The 25,275-nt window shown below is 43.8% G+C and overlaps 1 protein-coding gene across 1 annotated transcript in view; it reads right to left on the minus strand.

Moving 5' to 3' along the window:
• The window catches only part of LOC306938742 (CUB and sushi domain-containing protein 3-like), a 575,885-nt gene that overhangs the window by 132,263 nt on the left and 418,347 nt on the right, over positions 1-25,275 (minus strand). Inside the window, exons 11-17 of the mRNA XM_079523009.1 lie at positions 24,524-24,718; positions 23,627-23,765; positions 22,208-22,395; positions 19,648-19,836; positions 9,742-9,858; positions 5,878-6,093; positions 3,627-3,815 (exon numbers count right to left, since the gene is read on the minus strand). Coding sequence (XP_079379135.1) covers positions 3,627-3,815; positions 5,878-6,093; positions 9,742-9,858; positions 19,648-19,836; positions 22,208-22,395; positions 23,627-23,765; positions 24,524-24,718 — 1,233 coding nt within the window. The remainder of the gene's footprint in view (positions 1-3,626; positions 3,816-5,877; positions 6,094-9,741; positions 9,859-19,647; positions 19,837-22,207; positions 22,396-23,626; positions 23,766-24,523; positions 24,719-25,275) is intronic.

Consider the following 25,275-nt stretch of genomic DNA (forward strand, 5'->3'; position numbering starts at 1 on the left):
CGAGAGCGAGAGAGAGAGAGAGAGAGAGCGAGAGCGAGAGCGAGAGCGAGAGCGAGAGCGAGAGCGAGAGCGAGAGCGAGAGAGAGAGAGAGAGAGAGAGAGCGAGGGCGGCAGTGGCTCAGGGGTAGAGTGGACGGTAGAGCAGCCAGATGGGAACTGCAAGGTTCCCAGTTCGAACCCTGTGGGCTCCCCTAGAGTTAGTGATGAAGTGTCCTTAGCTATAGACTCTGAACCCCTATTTGCTCCCGATGTGCAGGTTGGTGCCTTGCATGGTTTCCTCCGCCATCGGTGTATGAATGTGTGTGTGAAGGGGTGAATGTAATGCACAATATATGTAAATCGCTTTGGATAAAAGTGCTATGTAAATGCACCATTTATGCAGTGATATTCAGCGAATACAAAGGAGAACATTATAATATCCAACTATACTGCACCGCACTCACTTATCTATCTCTGTTGACAGTGGAGCTCCAGTAATTACCAAAACAATACAGTTGCCTGGATTTGCTCCACCAACAATCTGAAAACAATCTGGTCATGATCAAGGTTCTTCATGGAACCCACAATATAACACAGTCTAGTCCTATAGATCTAAATGCTGAAGATAAACCAACACATATTGAGCTTGTAGATCTGCTATTTCTGGCACACAACACTATAAAGCAAGCATTATTTCACAACATCACACAGCCTTAGTGCCCTGTCTGAAAATTAAAAAAATCACACCTGTGTGAAGTGAGCAGTGCAACTGTACCGTGTGTGGGTCCCCGGTGGGTCCCCGCAACATCCAGACCCCCAGGAACGTGCCCAGGGGGGGGGGGGGGATGCGGGAAGGGGAGCCTTCCCGCATCCAAAGCGGTCGGGAAATGACGGAGTTATCGTGTTGCAGCTTTCCGTGCTGGGACGCGTACGTGCGGGATGCGTACACATACGTACATACATAGGGACACACATAGCTCCGTAATGGAGCGGAGGCACTGCTCAAAAACATTATTAGCCAACCGTTAAAGTGAAATGAAGTTGTTTGGAACTCCAGAACCCAATCGATATACCAGTGAGCGGAACTTCAAAGTGCTTCCATGTAGCACTGAAAACTCTCCTCACTCAAGGTTGAAAGGGCAAAATTTGGTCTGAACCAATCGGAACACCAAACAAGTTTCTCCTATATCCACTAAATCAAGTCTGACCAAACTCAGTTCACAGCACAATGGAACTGAAGCTCCCAGTGGAACGCAGTGAAGTTCTCTGTATAACCATCTTGACCTATTGCAAGCAATACTATTTGTTTTGGTATGGTGAGCAACATTATGTCTGCTGGCCATTGGCAACCATTCAAACAGTTGAATCCTTCTCAGACAGCCATGGGACTCTCGATGAGGGTCGTAGCATGAAGGCCACAGTTCAACCAAGACAAACTCCATCGGTGACGGTACTTTGTCAGAACTGCATTGTCTGTCTTGCTGTATAGTTCTGCACTACCCGAGGGCGTATTAAAAGCAGCAGACCGTGGAAGAATGCAGAAGTACTCACTATTTATTCCGTCAGGCCTTGATTGATTCTACAGTACACCACCTCTCCGCACAAATCAAACCTCATTTATTTCCTCAGCTGTTCACAAAGATCATGAAGTTTGTCTCTCTTTGCTTTTTCAGCCTGCCAGGTCATTTGTCCTCCCTGTGTTAATTGGTGCCTGTTATCGCCTATTGATTTCAGAATGCTTAGTCACGGCATTTGGGTTGGGAATTAAATGTGGGCCCGTGCACACTTCTGGTGGGCGATTACACTTCATTTGCTCAATTTGGGTCTTCACCGGGCAGCGTTACTATTCGATAAACATAAGTAAAGAAACACAAGCTCCTTTGTCATGTTAGTCTGTTGTTCAACTCAGGAGTATTATTGTACAAAAAAACCAAAAGGATGAGCCTGAAAGTCACACTCTCCTTAATTACAAGACAGGAGCGTTGGCGGCAACAGTCAAATTAAGAATAATGAGCTCCGGCTGGAAAATAATCACGGTCGACAGGTGAATAATTTTGCTCAAGACATATCACTGAAATGTACTGTTTGCAAATGTCAAGAAGTTTGGACAAGAAACAAACAAAGCAAAAACAAGCAATAACAGTACGTGTCAAACAGCATATAGTGTGAATATATTTCCTAAGTTAACTCCTGACACAGTCTGTAACTGGCTGAAATGAAATAACCGTAAATATGTAAATTGTCCACATCGGATTTCAAGACATCCACAGAATGCAACTATACTGTCACACAATGAAAGGGACTGAGCCAATAAATATACCAATGTATGGCGGAACTCTGGAGGCTGAGCGGTTGTCTAGAAAGGTTCCCGGCTCAACCCCCACTCCGCCTGGTATGATGTGAAAGTGACACTAAACGGTACAGTGACTGCCCACGACCAACAGGCTGATGTGTGAATGCGTGTGAATGGGGGTGAATGCACATTATGTAGCACTTTCCATAAAGTCTTACGTAACAATAAATGCAGAACATTAAAGCAGTGTCTGCCACTTCTGGTCCTGTATCACCCAGTTCTTTCCTGGTTCTTTCCCTCTGTCTGAAGTTTCCATTTAATCGTGTCCTTCCTATTATCATTGGCCTTGAGCTCTCTGCTACAGTAGCTGTGGCCCTTGATCAAAATTATTTTCATTCACCAATGTCTAGCCAAAAAGTCCTGTGGTGGAAAGTGAGGTACATTTACTTAAAAGTTAAAACGTTTCTTTAGGCCACTACATCTCAAAACTACTTTTTACAATATTATTTGACAGCTTTAGTTACTTTGCGGATTTAGATAATTAACCGATTCCATGCCACCATTGACTCCAGCGCTCTGGAGCAAGTGCAGAATGCACGAAAAAGGCCGCGACAAAGACCCCTGAACCGGCTCGGTGAACCGGACGTAGTAATCAGCCATTTTCGTGTCACAGTGGATCACATTCTTTAGCATCTGAAGCACTAATATGCTAACCGGGATGTCGCCTCTCCCATAGCATTGTACGCTTAGAGAATATATGAATAGAGACGGCACCCGGAGGAAACCCTGAGGCGAAATGGACATAGTGGCCGAATTTGGTATTGCAGCGCTGGGCCAAACTCATGACTATCATTGTGCACGTTCATGATGACACGTGAACGCTGTTTCATACGTGAACGCCGCTGTTTCATACGTGAACGTGTGCAATGATAGTCAACGGCCAGCGCGTTCATGTGTTTGGGGCAAATCCATCCCAGAATGCATCCTGAGTGAAATCGCCTCATGCGCTTTTGAGCAACTTAATGCAAGTGGATGGGAGGAAATATCCGGTGCCGTCTCTATTCATACGGGCCGCCATCTTGGGGAGGGCAAAACACAGCGAGCTGAGCATTGCCTAGCGACCGGGAGCCCTAGTAAATATTAGCGAGGTGATAATTAATTAATAAAAAGCCCCAAAACGCGTTAAAGGCGTTTTTGGCGCCATGGGATTTCATACTTCAGCCATTCAAAATTAGCCGATCTAAAAGCTCACAACCCGAAGCATCATGAGGCTGTCTTACCTCGCCTCGTATCATACAGGTTGAGGTGTAACATCCGGAGGATATGACTTTGTAGTTGACAGAATATCACATACCAACACATCGGGGTAGCGCAGTGCTCCACATTCTCCGTCCTCCTCCGAGACAGATCAACTCTGGAGCCCCCTCCAGGCGGTATCCCATGTTGCAGGAAAACGTCAGTGTGTCTCCGATGCCGAAGCTGTAGCCGTTTCTCCTGCCGAAATCAGGCATTCCAGGGTCTTCACATGGCTCCAGGGTGTACTCTGGAGAGAACACACATGATAACTGCTTTACAATACAGCATGTACACCAGTCACACGACTACAATATAGCAACGTAAAACGTGCACGGTACAGAGCTGTAGGGAGCTAGCCTGGCTAATAAGCCAGACTCAAATCACACTGTCGTGTGGTATTTGAGTCTGGAGATGCTGTGTATGGATCTTGTTTCCCGGGGGGCGGGTTCAAACATTTTCTCTTTGACGCAATTGGTCAGAGCTACTGTCAGTCAAAGGTCTCAAGCATTGAACGTCACTGTACCAAAGCCCGCCCATATTGCATACCGTGTCCCGATTGGCCACACCACCATCTCTGGTGTAGGAAATGAGCGTACAATTGAGCCTCTCCAGACCGTAATCCGCCGGCAGGCAATTTATTTTTTGCCAACGGCTGATTCGGTCTGGCTTATTAGCCAGGCTAGTAGGGAGCCCCAATAGTACCGTTTGTGCATATAGAGATTATAAATACAGTGTGTACGTGTGTGCATGCGTGCGTGCGTGATAGCAACGTAGCCACATATATAATTTCGTAAAACCTCCCTTCACATGAAACTCTTCAAGAGCCCATAAACAGAAAGTACCCTAATCCTAGTATAAGCAGTATTATGTATTCAAAGTGTGTCAGACCACACAATATTATGTTATAAATATAAACCACCCAGGCAAATGACAGTGATTAATTTGATTGCAAAGTCATGAAATAATAAGATGCAGTTTTTCTGCTTAGGATTGCCGGGGGTGTCCACTGAAGGCAGTGAAATTATTATTCTAGCCAAAAGATGGTGATGCACTACTACACAGATCCTACAAATATTCTCCTAAGTGGGCGTCTGCGTCTGGCGGGAAATCTCACAAACGTTCTATATGTTTACTGGTGCTAGATCCCTCAAGAGTGTGTTGCTGGCACAGAGAAAGGTTGATAATAAAGTAGACAAGTTTTTGTCTCTCTTGAGAAAAAGAAATAGTATGAACATGGTGGGAGTATTATGTGGCTTGTGACGACCGGGTCCAATATTTAGTTCAGTGACCATGCCATGGGTTCTAGCCCCATTCCATCGCCAGAATTAATAGACTAACCTGCTTCCGATCTCCTAAAAAGGCGGCTGCCTACTCCACACAGATACGGGAAGTAATCGGGAGATGGCAGGTTTTTCTATTTTTTTGTCTTGGGTATATGGGTGGGAGGAAATGCCCAAAACAGGGCATCGTTTTTTACGTACTCTTTCATGTTGGTATTATGCTCAAGTAAGGCATTCACTTACAAAAAACAAAAACATAACATAGCAAAAGGGTTTGCGACTGTGGCTGAGGAGGTAGAGCAGGTCGTCCAATGATCCATGGGTCGGCGGTTCGAATCCCGGCTTCTCCTGTCTACATGTCGAAGTGTCCTTGGGCAAGACACTGAACCCTAACTTGCTCCCGATGTGCTGGTTGGTACCTTGCATGGCTTCCGCCGCAATCGGTGTATGAATGGGTGAATGTAATGCACAATCTATGTAAAGCGCCTTATATAAATGCACCATTTACCATTTATTTTCTGCCAGACAGGGAGGACATGAAAGCCTTTGCATAATTAACAGGTTTATTTTCATCGTCTGAAGACTGAGTGGAGGGATCCTGACAGACTGAAATGGAAGGTGAATGACAGGCAACAGGGGCATCTCCAGTGCGACAGCAGTATATATTTGCCTTAGGGCTGCAAGCAAAAATACATTATTTTCTTGGCGATAATAATTCCGATAATTCTTTTCTATTTCAATTGATCAAACAATCGAGAAACGCGTTTTCTTGGATGATTTTGTGTGTGTGTGTGTGAAAATAGCAGATCTTTAAGATCTTTAAGAGTTTGTATTATACATTCTTTGCAATTTTAAAACTTTAAAAACAAATTCTGAAAAAAAGCTACATTTACATTTTCCCCTCAAAATAGTTTTTCTTTTTCACCCCTTTTTTCCGTTTGTAAAATTAATCAGCGTTTTTTTGTAAAAAAAGATATATGATGGACTAAATCGATTAGTTTGATGAACTGTTGCAGCCCTATACTTTACCGGAGAAAGTTATGTTGAAGCCTTCGTATGAGATGGAGAAGTCGGAGACGAAGCGCAGCTGGGCTTTGAAGTTGCCATAGAGACCAGCGTTGATGTTGCTAGGCAACTCGCTGCTGGTGAGGCGAGCCAGTGGCTTCGTGAAGCTCCCGTTCTCTGTGACCAGGAGGTAGTCGTGTTGGTCCTCAAGATGGAAGGAATTAAACTGGAACTGGACCCCTGTCACACGCACACACACGCACGCGTACACGCACACGCACACACACACACACACACACACACACACACACACGCACGTGTACACGCACACGCACACACACACACACACACACACCCACCCACGCAAATTTGTATTACTACACTTGTACAACATTTTAGTTTGGCATTTTAGGACGGCATTGAAAATAGCTGACAACAGACAGAAGATAGCAGATATACAAGCTCACAATCCGTCTTTGAGCCTGTATATCAGCTATTTCTCACCGCGCAACTAAGTAGAAGACAGGGAAAACGCTATAACCCTAACCCCTAAATGTAACCTCTAGATACAAAATCCTATATCCTATAATATTAACCCCAACCTGTATCTTTTTCTAATTGTAAAGGCTTTTTCTTGAACCAGGAAAATGGTCCTCACCATATCTATTTCAAACACTATGTTAAACTGAGTAGAGAAACGTGGTAAAGGTTCGTAAACATTTCACTGATGCTGAATTCACACCAGCAACTGTGAATGAATGTATATATTGTATAAATTTGGCATTGAGTTGTGCTGCAACTTGAGCCTGGGTGGTCAGAGTGGATCAAAGCCAGCAGTCTGGGAGCAGTTATCAAGTATACAGACACTCATGCTCGTCTCTGGAAGCTATATGTTTTTAAAGGATTCATACATTTTAGATAAGAAATAGGCTGTAGCTAAACGTAGAACGTATAGCTACTAAATGTGGATTGATTTCACACCAATGTACATCACCACCACCAGATAGTTTGAAACTTTGTTATCAATATTTGCTACTTCCATACAGCAGTGTACTGTGGTGTTGAGATCAATGCCTGGTCCACACCTACAGTATGACTTCTGCACTCTTCAGAGGAACAGTGCGCTTATGATTGGCTTGTCATCATAAGTTGACCTTTTCTCAACTTTGAGGCTTCGCATTTTGCCGTGGTGGAGAAAGCGGCGCTCGCTCTTCTCCATAGACTTTTTTTATTGAACCTCGCCAGTCGCCACATTGTCAGAACATGGCAGCGAACGTCCACTGCTGGTGTGCATTCAGTGTCAGTGTTTTATAATCCCATTCCATTGGTGAATAATACGTTTCCTTTGCAAAAGAAGACCATAATGTGGTCTTCTTTTGCAAAGGAAACGCAAAGGAATCTACTGCCTTTCTCTTGTCAACTGGTGACAAGAGAAAGGCAGTAGATAGAGAGAGATACCACAGAAGAAATCCTCAGTGTAAATGTATCCATTTGTAACTCAGACAGTGGACAAATGGCATTTGTACTCTCTCAGCGTTAAATGAACACAGATGATTTTACTGTGTAAAGAGACACACCATGCCATCTTCAACACACCCACGAGAACTGTTAAAATAATACAGATAACACAACAACGCTAATTACTGCCACATATTATTGATCCCTGTGAAGCATGGAGGCCATTACGAGATACAACTAATTAGCTAAGATAAAAACATCAACAGCATTACCATTTAAAAAAGTATGTAAATTACTTTTGTGTAAAACAGATCACTTTACAGAAACGTGAGCAAACAAAAAAGACAGACAAAAGAAGGTCAAACATATCAAGGCAGATTAGAAAAGTGGCTGATGAGAAACACTACTATGTGACAAAACACAGCAATTACACTCCATTTCTGCTTTTCCATTTCACTGAGAGGCCCCAAAATATATTTCTTTCTGAGAAATACGGCTTCAATGTTTTGACACGGATTTTCACACTTTCTCGTCTCAAGATATATTTGGAAAATCATTTACTTTGAGTTCATATAGTTAGTTAATACTTAGTGAACAAATGAGTAGTCTCTCAAGACAGACTGTTGACTCACGTCAACTCAAAGTCAAGGAAAAGCGGGCGCTGTTTTTCCTTTATTTTTTGACGATGGGTTCTCAGATTGACAAATGAGTGAACAAGAAACACGAACAGCTGCTCGCTCTCTCTCTCTCTCTCTCTTTCTCTCTCTCTCTCTTGTTTTAGAACAAGAGCAGTAATCAAATGTAACAAAGGATGTTTTGTCTTGAGTAATGACTACCCATGGAGCCCTGTCCCAGAACTCATTGCATGTGAATAGGTGGATATAACACTGAGCTGATGCTGAGGAAAAATCGCCCTTTTGTGTGTGGAGAACGACAGGAATATAAGTGGCTGGCCGAGGTGACAATGGGGGAGGGAGACACGGTGTCTCGTTATGATTGTCCCTAGAAAACCCAGAGATATTACATAACGAAAAACTATATTGAATCTCACTCACCCAATCCGTCCATCACTTGTCTACTTTCACCACGCTGGCACAACTTCCATCACATAACTAAACTAAACTTGCAACACAGTTAAAAACATTGAGAGCCCACGCAAAACTGCCCAAAATCACTTTCACCTAGAAAATCCATTCACATTTTGTATAATTCAGCTGACTGTGGAGACACATGCTGGAACTTTTTACTTTGAAATGTTTTATAGTTTCTGAGTTATTTAATTTAAACGCCAAATGCATTCTCAATGGCGAAAAAACAAACTTTGGCACCACGTGTTAAAAAAAAAAGTGTTTTGATTTTTCTGAAAGAAAAAAAAATATATATATATATATATATATTTTTTTTTTCCAAAGACGTCCACAGACGTCTTGGGCTATGCACGTGCGGTAATACCCAGGACGTCCACAGACGTTTTGGGCACAAAATGTGTTAAAAACATGCTTCACTTCCTGCGTGTTCGTTTGATGTGGGTGACCAGACGTTCCGGTTTGGCCGGGGTTGTCCCGTTTTCAAGCTGCGTGTCCCGACAAATATCTCTAAAATACTAATATGTCCCGGGTTTTCAACATTCACTACAAAATTGTCCTGAGTTTTCGCCAGAATTACAATAATAATAGTTTTCCTGTGGTTGCATAGGCGTTTATCATGTTCGTTTATCATGTTCACCTAACCCGATGGGAAAACATCAAACAACAAACAAATACATTGCGTGTCTAAATTCAACGCTGCTGAGTTTGGCCATGTTTTTCCCCATGTCCATGTGTCTGTCTAACTCTGTGTGTACAGCTAATATTGGAGACAGCTGAACCGAATGGCAACAAACTTTGCATGCAGCTCCCCATATTGGCCACATCCATTTCCACCTAACTGGATTTTCTTCAAAACACACTTTTTGCTGCTACTACTAAAATTGAGATCAGAGGTCCCGAAGTCCAAGCTGATACTTAGAGCCTTTTCTGTGGCTGCCCCTAAACTTTGGAATGAACTCCCCCTCTCTGTAAAACTGTCACCCTCTATCTCAATTTTTAATACCTGTCTTAAAACACTTTTTTTATTCCCAAGCTTTTAACCCAGAGTGAGTTCTTTTTTGTTTTACAGGTTTTTTCCACCTTGTTTTATATTTGTATCTCTATACTATGTTTTTTATCTTTGACCTATGCGATTTTGTGCACTTTTATTTGTGTATGTTATGTTATGTAAAGCACTTTGGTCAACTCTGTTTTTAAATGTGATCTATAAATAAAGTTAGTGAGCTTGTAGATCGGCATACAACTAAAGCGCAGATGAAAACATCTAGGTTGCGTGTATATATATACGTGCACAACATATATTAAAGAATGTGTATGTTGTGAATCTGTACGCGTGTCCTACCTTTCCCGTGGCTGACCTCCACAGTCCAGGTGCAGTTGAGAGATGAAGGGTAGCTGTCTGGAAAGCCTGGACTCAGAATAGTTCCCCAGGGACCTCTGACATCGCCTCCACACAGGGCTGGAGGCGCATACATGTATGTAGAGAGACAGAGAAGCAAGACAGATTAAAGGAGCATTCAGTGATTTGAGTGATTTGGAAAACCACCCAGTCCGCCCCGGTAACAAAATGTGCACATGCACGCTCTACAGTGGGGGGAAGTGCAACAGGCCAACAGCATGTGCACCAAGGCCCGCCCCCACTCGATCATGATTGGAGGCATCCTGATTGGATGAAGGCTTTGCCACCCGCCACCAAAACTGAAACTAGGGTTTTTTGACCCCAGGGGCTCACTGGGGACAGGGAGGAACTCCTTATATGGTCAGCACACTCTATAGTAGGGAGGATTATCCAGAAAAAAAGAAAAAATAAGTGATATTTAGATTAAGTCAAATCACTGAATATACCTTTAAGGGAGAGCGTGAGAGAAAATGAGGGGGGAGTAAGAGAGACAGATGGTGCTGCAAAAGAAGATATACTGTATATGCGTACACAAAAAAATTAAAACAATGCCCAAATTTGGACGTGCCCGACGCCAGTACAAATTGGCATGTAGCATACCCAAATGGAGATGGAGGAGGGCCTCTTTCACACTGCAATAACCTGGCCAATGTCGGGTACTAAACTTGAACATGATGATCAATGTAATGTATGTGTTGTGCCAGTGCAATAATCTCTCTCTCTCTCTCTCTCTCTCTCTCTCTCTCTCTCTCTCTCTCTCTCTCTCTCTCTCTCTCTCTCTCTCTCTCTCTCTCTCTCTCTCTCTCTCTCTCTCTCTCTCTCTCTCTCTCTCTCTCTCTCTCTCTCTCTCTCTCTCTCTCTCTCTCTCTCTCTCTCTCTCTCTCTCTCTCTCTCTCTATATATATATATATATATATATATATATATATATATATATATATTAGTGGCAGCGGTGGCCGAACGGATTGCGGAGTGGTCTTGATACCGGAAGGTCGCCAGTTCGAATCAGCGGTCCGACACGTTAAAATTACCACCGCTGAAGTGCCCTTGAACAAGGCATTGAACCACTACGATGAAATGTTCTATGAGCAGGGCCTGGCTGGAAACAAGTTCTTGAGCTTAGCCCAGATACCCTGGGTAAATATAGTAATCATTTCATTTCATTTCATTTCATTTCATTTCATTTCATTTCATTTCATATATATAATCCACAAACGTAACCACTTTCAACTTGGTGTCGTGTCGCAATGTTCAGGCTACAGCATTATAGCATTAAGGTGAATGTTCTTCAAAAGCAGCAAAAATATAATATATGCTGTCCTCTACTATCGCCTTTGCTTTCCATAGCTTTATATATATATATATATATATATATATATATATATATATATATATATAGCCTATAATAAAAAACAAACACCAACCGTCTTGTTAAAAAAAATGGCTGGACCTTTCACTCACTACTACACCAATATATTATGTGCTGGCTGTAGGGTACCATGTTTCTTGAATTCCCCTGGCTATTATCCTTTAGGAAAGTATGCTGTCATCTTGGGGATATTCTGGGAAAGATGGGCTTTCCATTCAAGGTGTTCCAGCACGATGAAGAGCAAACTAAAGACTTTAAAAAAACATCAACACCAAAAAACAGAAAAAGGTGTACACTTTACTAAAGTAAGAAAAACAACTAAGATTCTTCCTTGATAGACTAATTATGCTACAGTTGGGTTTGATGCTAATGCAACTACTAGAAAGTAGATGTCCTCCAGCTGTCCTCTGAGAGCTTTTTGTTTTATCTGAACAAAGTTTTACTTCAAGTTTTGGAATTAGAGACCAATTAAGCCATAAGAGAATATTCAAACCACAATGGGCCTAGGAACTGGGCCCGGGGATCTCCCTGAAGCTTCTATACATAATTCAACAGCTCTTTCCTTTCCCTTTTTTGTGTGCAGTAAAGTACCTGTGCTGAAATAAGAGTTATGATGGTTACCAGCATCATGAAGGCACACTGCGGCTAGTTTTGTATACGATACCATGCGGTTAATTGCATTTTCCCGATGTCCCAAGTCTAAATGGGTCCTTGATTAGACCGTTAGAATGAAGACCAGCAGTACTTTGGTATTCCCCAGGAGCCCAAGTTAAGACTCAGTAGTTCTGGACACCACAGTCATAAAGTTGAGACCAGGCCCCCAGCTAAATATGGGCAAAAGTCTGTTGGAATTATACACTGGAATATGCATAATGCTTGCATGTAATGCCAGGTGGCTCTCTAATGTCCCTTGTAATTGGTCCCTGTTACCGACTTTTTTAGTGATGGGAGATTAATCGGCAAACACATCGGTATCGGCCGATATTGGAATTAAACCAATTAATCGGTAATCTGTATCGGTAAAATAATGTATCGGTTTTAGCAGATTTTATTTTATAATAATTATGTTGAAAAAGAAATAAAAAATGCTTGAAAAAGACTATTGTGATGATGAAGGCTGCAAGTGTTTTCTGGGGAATCTTTGAAAAGAGTCAACAAGTTGGGCCGGTTCCGGCCTGCCGCCCCGCGTCCGAAACAGTTGAGAAATGACAGAGTTACTGTGTGGGGGTCCCTGTACTGTACTGTACTGTACTGTACTGTACTGTACTGTACTGTACTGTACTGTACTGTACTGTACTGTACTGTACTGTACTGTACTGTACTGTACTGTACCGGCTCCTCCTGTCTACATGTCGAAGTGTCCTTGGGCAAGACACTGAACCCCAAATTGCTCCCGATGTGCTGGTTGGTACCTTGCATGGCTTCCGCCGCCATCGGTGTATGCATGTGTGTGTGAATGGGTGAATGTAATGCACAATCTATGTAAAGCGCCTTGGATAAAGGCGCTATATAAATGCACCATTTACCATTTACCATTTACAGTCTGTCACTGTACTGTACTGTACTGGCACACCCAAAATCATCATATATACAGTTAATATGTGCGTATGTGGTTGTGTGTGTGTTAGGTTGCACACAAATGGTGAAAAACAACCATGCTGTTTTCGTGCTCAGACCCAGCCACACATAGCTCCGTAAGGGAGTGGTTGCACCACTCAAAAATCTGTAACACTTGCTATGCATGCCATGTCTATGATGCATTATGATTTATGAACATACTTACAGTATAATGCATTATAATCTGCTTACTTTTATACAGTGTTTCTTTCGCATTGTCTTAATGCGGATAATGTTTTATGATAAGCACAATTGCTTTGCATTTCAGCATCCAGCAAAAATGAGTATACGGTCAGAACACGGTCAGATGCATAGCGCCTCATACACGCACACGTCACACACTCTCAAGCACACAACACATGCACATACTCAAGCACACAACACATGCACACACTCAAGCACACAACACATGCACACACTCAAGCACACACTCAAGCACACAACACATGCACACAACACACGCACCAAGCAGGCAATCAATTATTCAGAGCACCGTTTCTCTGCCAGGAAGAGAATGTCTTTTAATACACAACGCTGATCTTAAATCTGAAGGACCGAATTCACCTATGTCTGCCTCTCTCTCTCTGCCGTGTGCTGAATGAGGACGTGTTGGGGGATTCAGGTTATAATAAAATAGGCAACAAAGATGCAAGTGTCTTTTTTTCCATTTTTTTCCCAACCACTTCGCCTCTGAGAGGAAGCCCGACTGACGACTGAACTGAATTCAAATGTCTCCAACAAGAGATGGGGGGAAACAAGCCGATAAACACATCCTCATCTCCCCACCTACTACTTATGCCCTCGTCCTGTTCTCCTCCTCTGTCTTTCCCTCCTTCCTGGACGTGTTTGTGTGTGTGTGCGTGTGCGTGTGCGTGTGTGTGTGTGTGTGTGCGTGTGTGTGTGCGTGTGTGTGAGTGCGTGCGTCTCTTTCCCTCTCTGGTCCTCCCTGATCATGTCCTGATTGGAAAGGGAGAGGGAGGGAGGGGGTGGAGGGCAAGAAAAGGGAAAGAGGAGTGTGAGAGAGAGGGGATGTGACATCGGCTTCTCCATCCCGGTGCCCACTCACCCATACACACTTGCACAGTGCACACGCACACGCACACACACACACACACACACACACACACACACACACACACACACACACACACACACACACACTCATGCTCTGTGGTCCTGTGTGTGATTTGATTGTGGTTAGGACAGAGCGGAGGTGACAGGCAGCACTGGCCCTCCACGCCCCCGCTGCAGACCTCCCTGTTTTTATGCTTCACAGAGGAGGGGAGGTGACAGGAGGTGTACGCGCACACGCACGCACGCACGCACGACACACACACACACACACACACACACACACACACACACACACACACACACACACACACACACACACACACACACACACACACACACACACACACACACACACACACACACACACACACACACACACACACACACACACACAGTGAGTGCACGTGTGCAAGCAACGCAGACACATATATATATGTGCACACCAGGCACACATGTACACCTGCACATATAGGCGCCAATGGGTAAGAGCGTGTGCACGTTCACACACACACACACACACACACACACACACACACACACACACACACACACACACACACACACACACAGTCAGACAGATCTCTAATCTTCTCTTCAAATCACCTCCTGTCAGCTATAGCAGCCTTCACTGCAAATTGCTCGGTGTTGTGTGTGTGTGTGTGTCTGTGTGTCTGTGTGTCTGTGTGTCTGTGTGTGCGTGCGTGTGTAGGTGTAGGTGAATGTGTGTGTGTGTGTGCGTGCGTGCGTGCGCACCAGTGGTTTGCTCTCCGTACAAGGTGCACAGTGACGATCAGTGACTGCATCGGCGGTTCTTTTCACACAGTGAAAGAGGTTATTTTTTTATATAACGCTGTAAATGTACAGAACATGTACAGTACATACTGAATAGATGACAGGTCTGTACATCCAGAGCTCTTCTCACGTTGCCCTGCTTTGCTTCCGCTTTATTGTTCATGGCATTCATTGTGTTTCTGATATCTGAAGCCATTCAATGTGTTTCTGATATATATAATATATGCGAACTATATAAGTTCGCAGGAGTGCTCAGTTTCAAACAAAATGCTGCAAAATATGAACACATCGTGTGATTTCCGTGAAATTGTGCACGCACATTCCCACTAGGCCGAGGAAGAAATGCCACATGAACATTTTCAACTCAGCCTCATGGTGGCGCTATAACTGGCCGAAAAGTGTTTTTACCTCTAACTGCACGGATCTGTGGATAACTTTGTATGCCAACTCCCTAGAGGCCAAGGAAAAACCTTTGCCTGGAATTTTTCACATCTGCTCTTTATAGCGCCACCAGGAGGCCGACATATGTAAAACACATTTTCTAATATTACTCCTTCAGATTTTATCCAAATTTCACGCAAATCGGTACACATGCTCTCCATAGTCATGTGATCAAGACTGGTTTGTTTTATTTCTCATAATCCACCCTCATTGGCTACGATTGGCTTCTAAACTTTTCAGGAGTAGCCCGCTTTTTACCCGTTTTGTACAAATCGCCACAACTACTCAACGCAGCGTCCGATTGTGGTGAAACTGTGCATGCATATTCCCACTAGGATTTGGAAGAAATGCCACTTGACAGTTTTCAAATCAGCCTCATGGTGGCGCTACAACAGGCCAATCATCACACACACACTCCTATCCTCCTGGTGGAGACCTGTGCCCAGAAGGGCACTTTTTCTAGTTGTGTTTCTGATATCTGAAGCCATTCAATGTGTTTCTGATATCTGAAGCCATTCAATGTGTTTCTGATATCTGAAGCCATTCAATGTGTTTCTGATATCTGAAGCCATTCAATGTGTTTCTGATATCTGAAGCCATTCAATGTGTTTCTGATATCTGAAGCCATTCAATGTGTTTCTGATATCTGAAGCCATTCAATGTGTTTCTGATATCTGAAGCCATTCAATGTGTTTCTGATATCTGAAGCCATTCAATGTGTTTCTGATATCTGAAGCCATTCAATGTGTTTCTGATATCTGAAGCCATTCAATGTGTTTCTGATATCTGAAGCCATTCAATGTGTTTCTGAAATCTGAAGCCATTCAATGTGTTTCTGAAATCTGAAGTGTAATACGTATATGGTGTATGTTATATCCAGCTATATCTGTATCTACAGCACTATATGAAGTCAAGTTGTGGCGGCAGGCGGAGTCTGTCGTGGGCGCACACATGTCCATGTACGGACTGGATGACACCCAGCCCGAACCAAACCAATGGGTCAAGATGCAACGAAACAGTTTAATGCCCAAACCACACCAATGGGTTGCCTTGCAACCAAACGATTTTAACATGTTCAGAAGTTTTTCATTCATACTAAATTCGAGCTCTCTCAATCTCAGATCAAATGCTTGGATATGCTATGTCGTACCCACTACCCACAATCAAATCTGAGGCGGGGAAAAAAGCCTTGCGTTTTTTGGGCCCTGGTCTTGGAATGACCTATACTGCGCAAAAAGCTTGGAATACGGATGTGTATATTACAGGAAACTCCCATTAATCTTTCCAACAAACTCCCGTAAACTCCCGAATTGTACCATCACACCTGTATATTACCGTATATTACATGTATATGCCCGCTAAACTTGAGGTTTACGGGCAAAATACAATAATACAAAATACCGTAATTGCCCGTTAACTCCTCTTTTCACGCAGCTACACAAACCAGACTCAAACTGGCTTCTTATTCCACTAGTGAGTTTTAAAAGGATTGTTTGTCATGGGCATATTTCCCAGACACTGCTACTGCTTCGACGTATAGGAAATGTTTTCTCTAGTCCTTTATTAGTCGTTTACCCGCCAGGAACATAGGAATATTAACACGTAGAATCTTGTAGCCTGCCACAAACGGAAAAGCCGTTTTAACAGCGATGTATTCATTAATGCATGTTTTAATACGATCGTATCGAAATCTACCGTCCGTTAGCTTTGTTATGCTTCTGACACAATGGGCGCGGCCATTTTGAAAATGCGCGCGCATCCACTAACATTGCCGGCTCTGTTTTCAGACGGCTTTATCTCACAGAAGCGACATTGCAGAGGACGCTTTGTCCCAGACAAGCGTTTTCAACGGCCTGTAGCAGGCGCTGTGATACTCGCGGTCCACTTTTTCCACCACCGACCGAGAGAACGAGCACCAGCTTCGTCAACACACACGGAATGGTTTCATAGTAAAATGCGATACGGATATTTGGCTCTTCAAAGTAAGTGTCACGCGTGATTAAACCATGGCAATACGCAATCGAGGGATTAATTAATGGCGGCAGGCTAAGAGTTAGTTTAGAAGCAAACATTGTCATTTACTCTTTACATCAGTTTTATTGGTCATTGTAATAGATATTCCTGTTCTTTCCTTGCTTCCTAGGTAGTGCAGGGTACTGTTATGTGCTTCCAAATGTTATGTGTCTGTCCTAAATGTTGTCCTGTATTTGTTGGTACTGGCAGAGCTGTGTAACATTATTTATTTTCGCTTGGCCAGTTCACACTTGTAAAAGAGACTTTACTAAAGGTTAAAAACCCCCAAAATAAATAGATATTGGTTAGTCTGCAATCTTGCATTGCATCCACTCACATCCTACAGTATATGGACTGGAGCCTAATTCACCCACACAACAACCCGGCCAATGGTGACTACTGGAAGCTGAACACGCTGATCATGCTTTATCAGTGTTATAACCCCAGCAATGCCAGGCAAGCTGTTAATGTGATACTTTGTGCCACATTTTCTGCTTGCGAATAAAAAGTTCAAGGCGGGTGGGAGGGTGGTGTCTGTGGCAGGCGAACAGGTATATGGACTGAACATGGGAGGGAGGTGTCTGTGGCAGGCGAACAGGTATATGGACTGAACATGGGAGGGTGGTGTCTGTGGCAGGCGAACAGGTATATGGACTGAACATGGGAGGGAGGTGTCTGTGGCAGGCGAACAGGTATATGGACTGAACATGGGAGGGAGGTGTCTGTGGCAGGCGAACAGGTATATGGACTGAACATGGGAGGGAGGTGTCTGTGGCAGGCGAACAGGTATATGGACTGAACATGGGAGGGTGGTGTCTGTGGCAGGCGAACAGGTATATGGACTGAACATGGGAGGGAGGTGTCTGTGGCAGGCGAACAGGTATATGGACTGAACATGGGAGGGTGGTGTCTGTGGCAGGCGAACAGGTATATGGACTGAACATGGGAGGGAGGTGTCTGTGGCAGGCGAACAGGTATATGGACTGAACATGGGAGGGTGGTGTCTGTGGCAGGCGAACAGGTATATGGACTGAACATGGGAGGGAGGTGTCTGTGGCAGGCGAACAGGTATATGGACTGAACATGGGAGGGAGGTGTCTGTGGCAGGCGAACAGGTATATGGACTGAACATGGGAGGGTGGTGTCTGTGGCAGGCGAACAGGTATATGGACTGAACATGGGAGGGAGGTGTCTGTGGCAGGCGAACAGGTATATGGACTGAACATGGGAGGGAGGTGTCTGTGGCAGGCGAACAGGTATATGGACTGAACATGGGAGGGAGGTGTCTGTGGCAGGCGAACAGGTATATGGACTGAACATGGGAGGGTGGTGTCTGTGGCAGGCGAACAGGTATATGGACTGAACATGGGAGGGAGGTGTCTGTGGCAGGCGAACAGGTATATGGACTGAACATGGGAGGGAGGTGTCTGTGGCAGGCGAACAGGTATATGGACTGAACATGGGAGGGAGGTGTCTGTGGCAGGCGAACAGGTATATGGACTGAACATGGGAGGGAGGGAGGGAGTGGAAGAAGGGGAAGGAGTGAGGAAGGGAAGGGAGGGAATATATATTCACTCACTGTTATATATATAGATGACTATCACGTTCTGTTTTGGGCAGTGGCGTGCACATTTAGAGGGGCAGGTGCTCAAGGAAAAAAAAGGGCACCTTGTGCAGCGCGTGGAACCGGCCGGTTGCCTAAATAGTGTGAGATTTATAGATTCTGGGGCCTACATAATATATTATAAGCTTTTTATTAAGAATTGATCAATTTCACCATGGTCCACATACTGTACAGTGTACACTGTACAAAAAAATATTAAAAAATATATATATATATATTTGTTTTTTCTTCAAAAGGGCACATTGCCAAAAGGGCAGGGTGTCTATCTGTGCACGCCACTGGTTTTGGGCAAGTTCCACAGGACCTACAGTATTTAATCCACATTAAGATTTACACTTGTGACATTCCAGCTGTCTTGCACGGAAGCAATTAATCTCGGCAGACACAACAGATGTTATTTAATAATGTATTCGTTATTATATGGTGTTGATTGAGACAGATGAGAGAGCTGTGGGGGAGACAGGTTTCAAACCTATAGGGCTGCTGGGATACGAACGCTTTCAAAGCGCAAAGTCAAAACCTCTATTGCATTTTCCTGTGTTTCCCGCCCCCCCAAAAAAGGAAAAGTATACAGTTGGGTGCCACCGATATTGTCCCTTATCATTTGACCCATTTAGGCCTGACCTCAAAATTAAAAAAAAATCCTTCTAAATCCTCCAGTTTTCTGAAATAAATATTTTCACGATTTTTCAAAAATAGCATACCTACAAGCTCGTAGCGCGCCACTCGGTGGCGCGCTATGAGCTTGTAGATCTGCTATTTTTCAATAGCTAAATTATAACATAATGTTTAAAACACCAAAAGGGGTTCCCGCCCAAAATGGGTTAACTGTCCTTTTGCGCAGATCACGCAAACCTCAGCAAAAAGAAAAGGACAATATTGATGGCCTCCAACTGTATATATAGTCAAAGTCACGTACCATCACACGTGGGCAAAGGATGGCTCCACCAATGGTTCTTCTCACAGACCAGTGGCTCTTCGTGGCTGAGTCTGTAGCCAGAGTCACAGCCAAACGACACCGTCGAGCCGATGGAGAAGTCCTGCCCGTACCGAATGCCGTTGACCGGGATGCCCGGGTCCAGGCAAGAGTAGCTGTCCACTGTAACGCCTGGATCAGAAAATAGAGCCCTCTCAGATGTCTAATATGCTGCTACAGTATAGAATGCAATTACGACACAGGACACAGATATAGGGGCGGCATGTATATCGTCTTTGTGGCATATGTTTTCAGTGCACGTGCATGATATGCAGGGTTTGACTTGCAGTGGGGAATAGGGGGTATCCATGCCTCCGATATTATAATCCCCCTTCAATGATATATGGATATGGCTTATCCCTGCTTCTGATCAGACTGAATAAAATACATGTCTTTCCTTTTGGGAAATGTAGATTGTCTGAGCTATTTGGTATGCTTGCCCTTAGGGCAACCAGACTATAGTAATTGCCCGACTTTATTTATAACCCCCAAAAAAGTGTATTTATTTATTATTATTCCGGCCCCTGCAGTGCCGTCGCTACGTATATGCAATAGACTGACACCACGGCGCGTAATCAGCGCCTCAAACGGTGACTCCGCCCACCCCCGGGGGAAGTTGTGATTTGCGCTCGTTCACTGCAATGCAATTTGCGGCATTTTCGAAACAATATTGAGCAGAGTAGCGATTATCAAACGTATTTGCAATGCCATACGTTGAAAGATCTGTTGCCCGTGGACAAGGCACACTACCTCCGCAAATTAGATAGCATCGGCATAGATGTTTGTCCGTATGTGATTAAGGATTGGACCAAGTTGCATTGGCAGCCATAGAAAATTCTTACCCCAGGCTAAAACCGGATGTGAGGTTTTGGGCGTTCCTGTCTAGCGTGGTGTCAGTGTATACGCACAACTTTATTTATAACCCCCAAAAAAGTTTATTTATTTATTATTATTCAGTAGGGCAACACGCCGAGGGGGGCAACAAAATGTGCCAAAATGTGCCAAGCCGACCCTCATAATAACAAATGTCTCCGCAGCTCCGCCACCTAATAACGAGTGGCCGTGTGTGCGTCCTCGCAAACAGCGAAAATAGCCGATCTGAATGAGGAAATGCAGCGATCTCGTCGGGATGGGGGGCAGCACAAATATCCTACGAGTAGGGCAACCAAATGGTCAGCTACGTCCCTGGGCCCCTGTGACATCATGTGGGTCAATGCCATCATCATCACACTTGCAAACCACGACTCGCGTCGGTGCAACCACACTTGCAATTTCCCAAAATTGCTAATTTTCCAGTTGATATTTATATTTGATTGTTATAATGAATTGTTTCATACCATGTTAATCACATGGTTCGATTGCTAGCTGATTGACTGTGTTTATTAACCAATTTATTTGCAGCATGCTTTTTCTGGGGGGAACATTTATAAAAAAATCATACATCACATTCCGTGCTCAGCCAATCAAATCATCACAAATGACATTCCGGCCAATCACTTTTGGCGTCTTCACATTTTCTGCCCTCACTTTTTTATCCTCAATGTGTACTTTGCTCAGCCAATCAAATCATCGCTATGGGGTGATCAGCCAATCAAATCATCGTGTTTGTGTTCACAAACGCTGGGCAATAGGAGGCAGTTTTTGGCAAAGATAATTGGTGTATAGACAGTACAAGGACCGTTGATGGTTTTAATTGGCCAGGCGTAGGCAACCTTAGGCACGGGTGCCAACATTGGCAAAGGGGAGGGTGATCACTGGCACACTGGCATTAGTGTGAGAAAGAGAAGGTTTTTCTTTTAAAATTAAATATTCCAAAAAAGTGTCAGTTAAATTTAACAAATCTACAAATTACATGATCATTTACATCCTGCACATAATTGTACATTCATTCAAAGAGTTTAATGATCATTACAAAAATATTTCTAAGCTTGTTATGTATATCCTAATATGGACAATCTAAATCAATTGGGAATATTTAATGTTGATGTGGTGTCATAATTATATTATGGCACACTGACTATCACGAAAATGAAAACATGGCACTTCATGTGAAAAAGGTTGCAGACCCCTGCACTAGGCCAGGGGTTCTCAACCCGTGGGTCGCGACCCCTCGGGCGGTCGCCAAATTATTTTAGGGGGTCCCCAAATTATTTTCAAAAAAAAAAAAAAAAAAAAAAAGATTTATTTTTAAATTTTATTTTCACTTTTTTTCAAAAATAGCAGACCTACAAGCTCGTAGCGCGCCACTCGGTGGCGCGCTATGAGCTTGTAGATCTGCTATTTTTCAATTATAAATTATAACAATGCTTAAAACACCAAAAGGGGTTCCCGCCCAAAATGGTTTAAGGTTATTGTAGCAGTCAATTTATATTGGGGGTCGGGAGGGGGCGGGGCGGGGCGGGGGTCCCGAGACATTGCCAAAGCATTTCCGGGGGTCCCCGGCCAAAAACGTTGAGAACCCCTGCACTAGGATATACGGTATAAGGTTATGTTTTTGACTTACTTTCATATACTAACTTGAAGCCAGCATTCGAGCGACTGTTGTCAGTGGTGAAAAGCAGATACAGCGTGTTGCTACTGCTGAACAGGAACTGAGGCACCTGGGATCCATTGAAGGAGCCAATCAGAGGAGACAGGAGGTTGGGCCCATCGTGGATCTCCAGGAAGTCATAACCCAACTCTGTCTGGAACCTTTAATTGAAGTCGGGAGGTGATTTAGACGTGCACATAACACAGAAAGAGAGTAAAGTACATATATATATATATAGCTACAATGCCACAGAATCATCAAATAGGCAATATCAGGCTTACTCCGTTTTTGAGCCTGCATGAAATGTACTTTGAATTTTTATCTGGCACCAGTTTGAGGCTCCAAGAAACTTTGGAGCTTTAAACATTAAATGCTGAATCAGTGTCAGTGATCCAATGTCTTCTGTCTGCTTTGAAGTGCTTTTTGGCTGGACTGCAGCAGCGGGGCCAGCCCTAAACGCAAAAGTCTCTGACTGACTGAGTCACTGAGTAATTACACCACGGCTCAGCCGGTTGGCCTACATCAATGAATTAATCGCAGGGAAATCGTCTAGCCTATTATAATAACCAGGGTTGGTGCTACTAAGTACGTATCAGGGCCATAGTCAATTGGCCATGGTCAAGTTCATGTCAGGACTCTACAGGACATAATATGTGCCAAATTATGTGCACAATAAAAAAGCATCCTACATCCTACCGTAATCTATTCATTCCAAAGTAAAAGATAATTTGTAGTAATTCAAACTTTCAGAATCCTCCATTATAATCCCCAAAGCCCCAATGCCTTTTCATAATCGCAATAATCCCAAAAACAATTATTGCCGTCAGTTTGGATAGTTGTAATGGCGTACTGCCGCTAAACAGCATACGCCCAAGAGAGAGGGAGCTGAAAGTGTGTGTGTGTGTGTGTGTGTGTGTGTGTGTGTGTGTGTGTGTGTGTGTGTGTGTGTGTGTGTGTGTGTGTGTGTGTGTGGACAGAGATAGACAGAGTGAGTGAGAGAGACAGACAGACCAGCAGACAGACAGTCAGAGACAGAATATGACAGGAAAGTGTTTTTTGTTTAAAGAATGTCCGGGCTCTCATGGCAAATTATACATTTTGTGAATTCATAATGGCCTATTGAATGAAGTATCCATCATCAGGTTCTGACGTCATTGCCTAGTTAGTCACCGCTCATGTAGAAAGTGGATGCAATTGCATGCACTTTCAGTCGTACACTGTCAGTCGTGTCAAATTGAGCACCCAGGATCATTCATGGGAAGCGCTGCTCTGGATTCGTCTAACTGCTCTCATTGCCCATTCACAGCTCTCAGAGTCATTTTAATAACCATAAACCAAATCCTAACTGTCACTCCAACCACAGACCATTGCAACCACGCTCAAACCACACACCTGTCAAAGGTAACCTTGATGGACCGTCCGGGCTCTGCCTCAATCACCCATTCACAGCTCAGAGAGTCTTTGTAGTAACCAGGCCAACCAGGGGACAGAATCACTCCAGTGGGGGCTGAATAGTGGCCTCCACATGGGGCTAGAGAGAGAGAGAGAGAGAGATGGCATATAGAGTTATATTCTTTTTTTCTTCTGTTTTTCTGTTCTGTTCTAAGACCTTCTGTTGAAATTCTGCATCCGGGAGCTGATCACAGGGCCAAGACAATTAGAAACAATGGTAAATTATTTGGAATCTTCAACCCATCACACTTGCACAGCTCTTGGCTGTGGGAGGAAACCACAGCATGCAGAATAAACCCATGCAAAAAGGGCCAGGGATTGAACCCAGGACCTTCTCGCTGTGGCAGTGTTAATCACTGACGTACTGTACTGTGTGTGCTATACCAGGGGTTCTCAACCCGTGGGTCGCGACCCCTCGGGGGGTCGCCAAATTATTTTAGGGGGTCCCCAAATTATTTTCAAAAAATAAATAAATACAAATATTTATTTTTTTTTTAAAAATTACGATTTAAAAAAAATAGCAGATCTACAAGCTCGTAGCGCGCCACTCGGTGGCGCGCTATGAGCTTGTAGATCTGCTATTTTTAAATAGCTAAATTATAACAATGCTTAAAACACCAAAAGGGGTTCCCGCCCAAAATGGTTTAAGGTTATTGTAGCAGTCAATTTATATTGGGGGTCGGGAGGGGGCGGGGCTGGGGTCCCGAGACGTTGCCAAAGCATTTTCGGGGGTCCCCGGCCAAAAACGTTGAGAACCCCTGTGCTATACCATAGTATCTCAGGCAACGTGCATTGCGTGTTACAATTTCTAAAACGGAAATTAATCAAACGTTTTACCTTCACATAAAGGGATAGGTCCGCTCCACATGACCTTTCCTTTGTCTAGCTGACAGGTGATGGTCTCGGACCCTTGGGTTTTTATGAAGCCGTCCTCACAGACCACAGATATGGAGCTGCCGAGTTGGAAGCTGTCCCCGAAGCGCCGGGCATTGATGGGAATGCCAGGGTCTGGACACTCGTTATGGCCAAATGCTGCATAATAAAAATTAAGAGAGAGAGGGATTCACATTTTCTGATTCAGAGAGAGAGAGAGCGAGAGAGAGAGAGAGAGAGAGAGTTTGTTATCAATAAATATCTCAGAGGAAATGACTGGGCACTCATAGAGATGGCGATGGCAAATGATGTGATTCGATTCGACTCTGAACTCTTCACTATATGCCGTACTGTGATCCCATGCAAATATTGTATCAGGGTAAATATTGTATCAGGGTGTACGGTTACACGTGTAATTTCCAAGCAATTTCCTGAGATTGGATCATAAAGATGTGATGTTATGAGCCCACATCTCTCTGCGTTGTAAAAACGTCCCCCGTGACTTTCCTGTCATCTTGTGTCACACGCTTTGTGATCTGCCGATAGATTGCATCTTACAGTGGCTCTGACATCTAGACCTGTATGTAGACTGCAGCAGTCACAGTGCTGCTAGTTCTCATTCTAGCCGTAATGAGGGGCCCGTTTACAGCTGGGACACCAGGTGAATGCAATGAAATATTCTGACGAACAGAACAAATAAAATAAAATAGCTGCAC

The sequence above is a fragment of the Electrona antarctica genome, assembly GCF_951216825.1.
Source record: "Electrona antarctica genome assembly, chromosome: 15".
Lineage (NCBI taxonomy): Eukaryota > Metazoa > Chordata > Actinopteri > Myctophiformes > Myctophidae > Electrona > Electrona antarctica.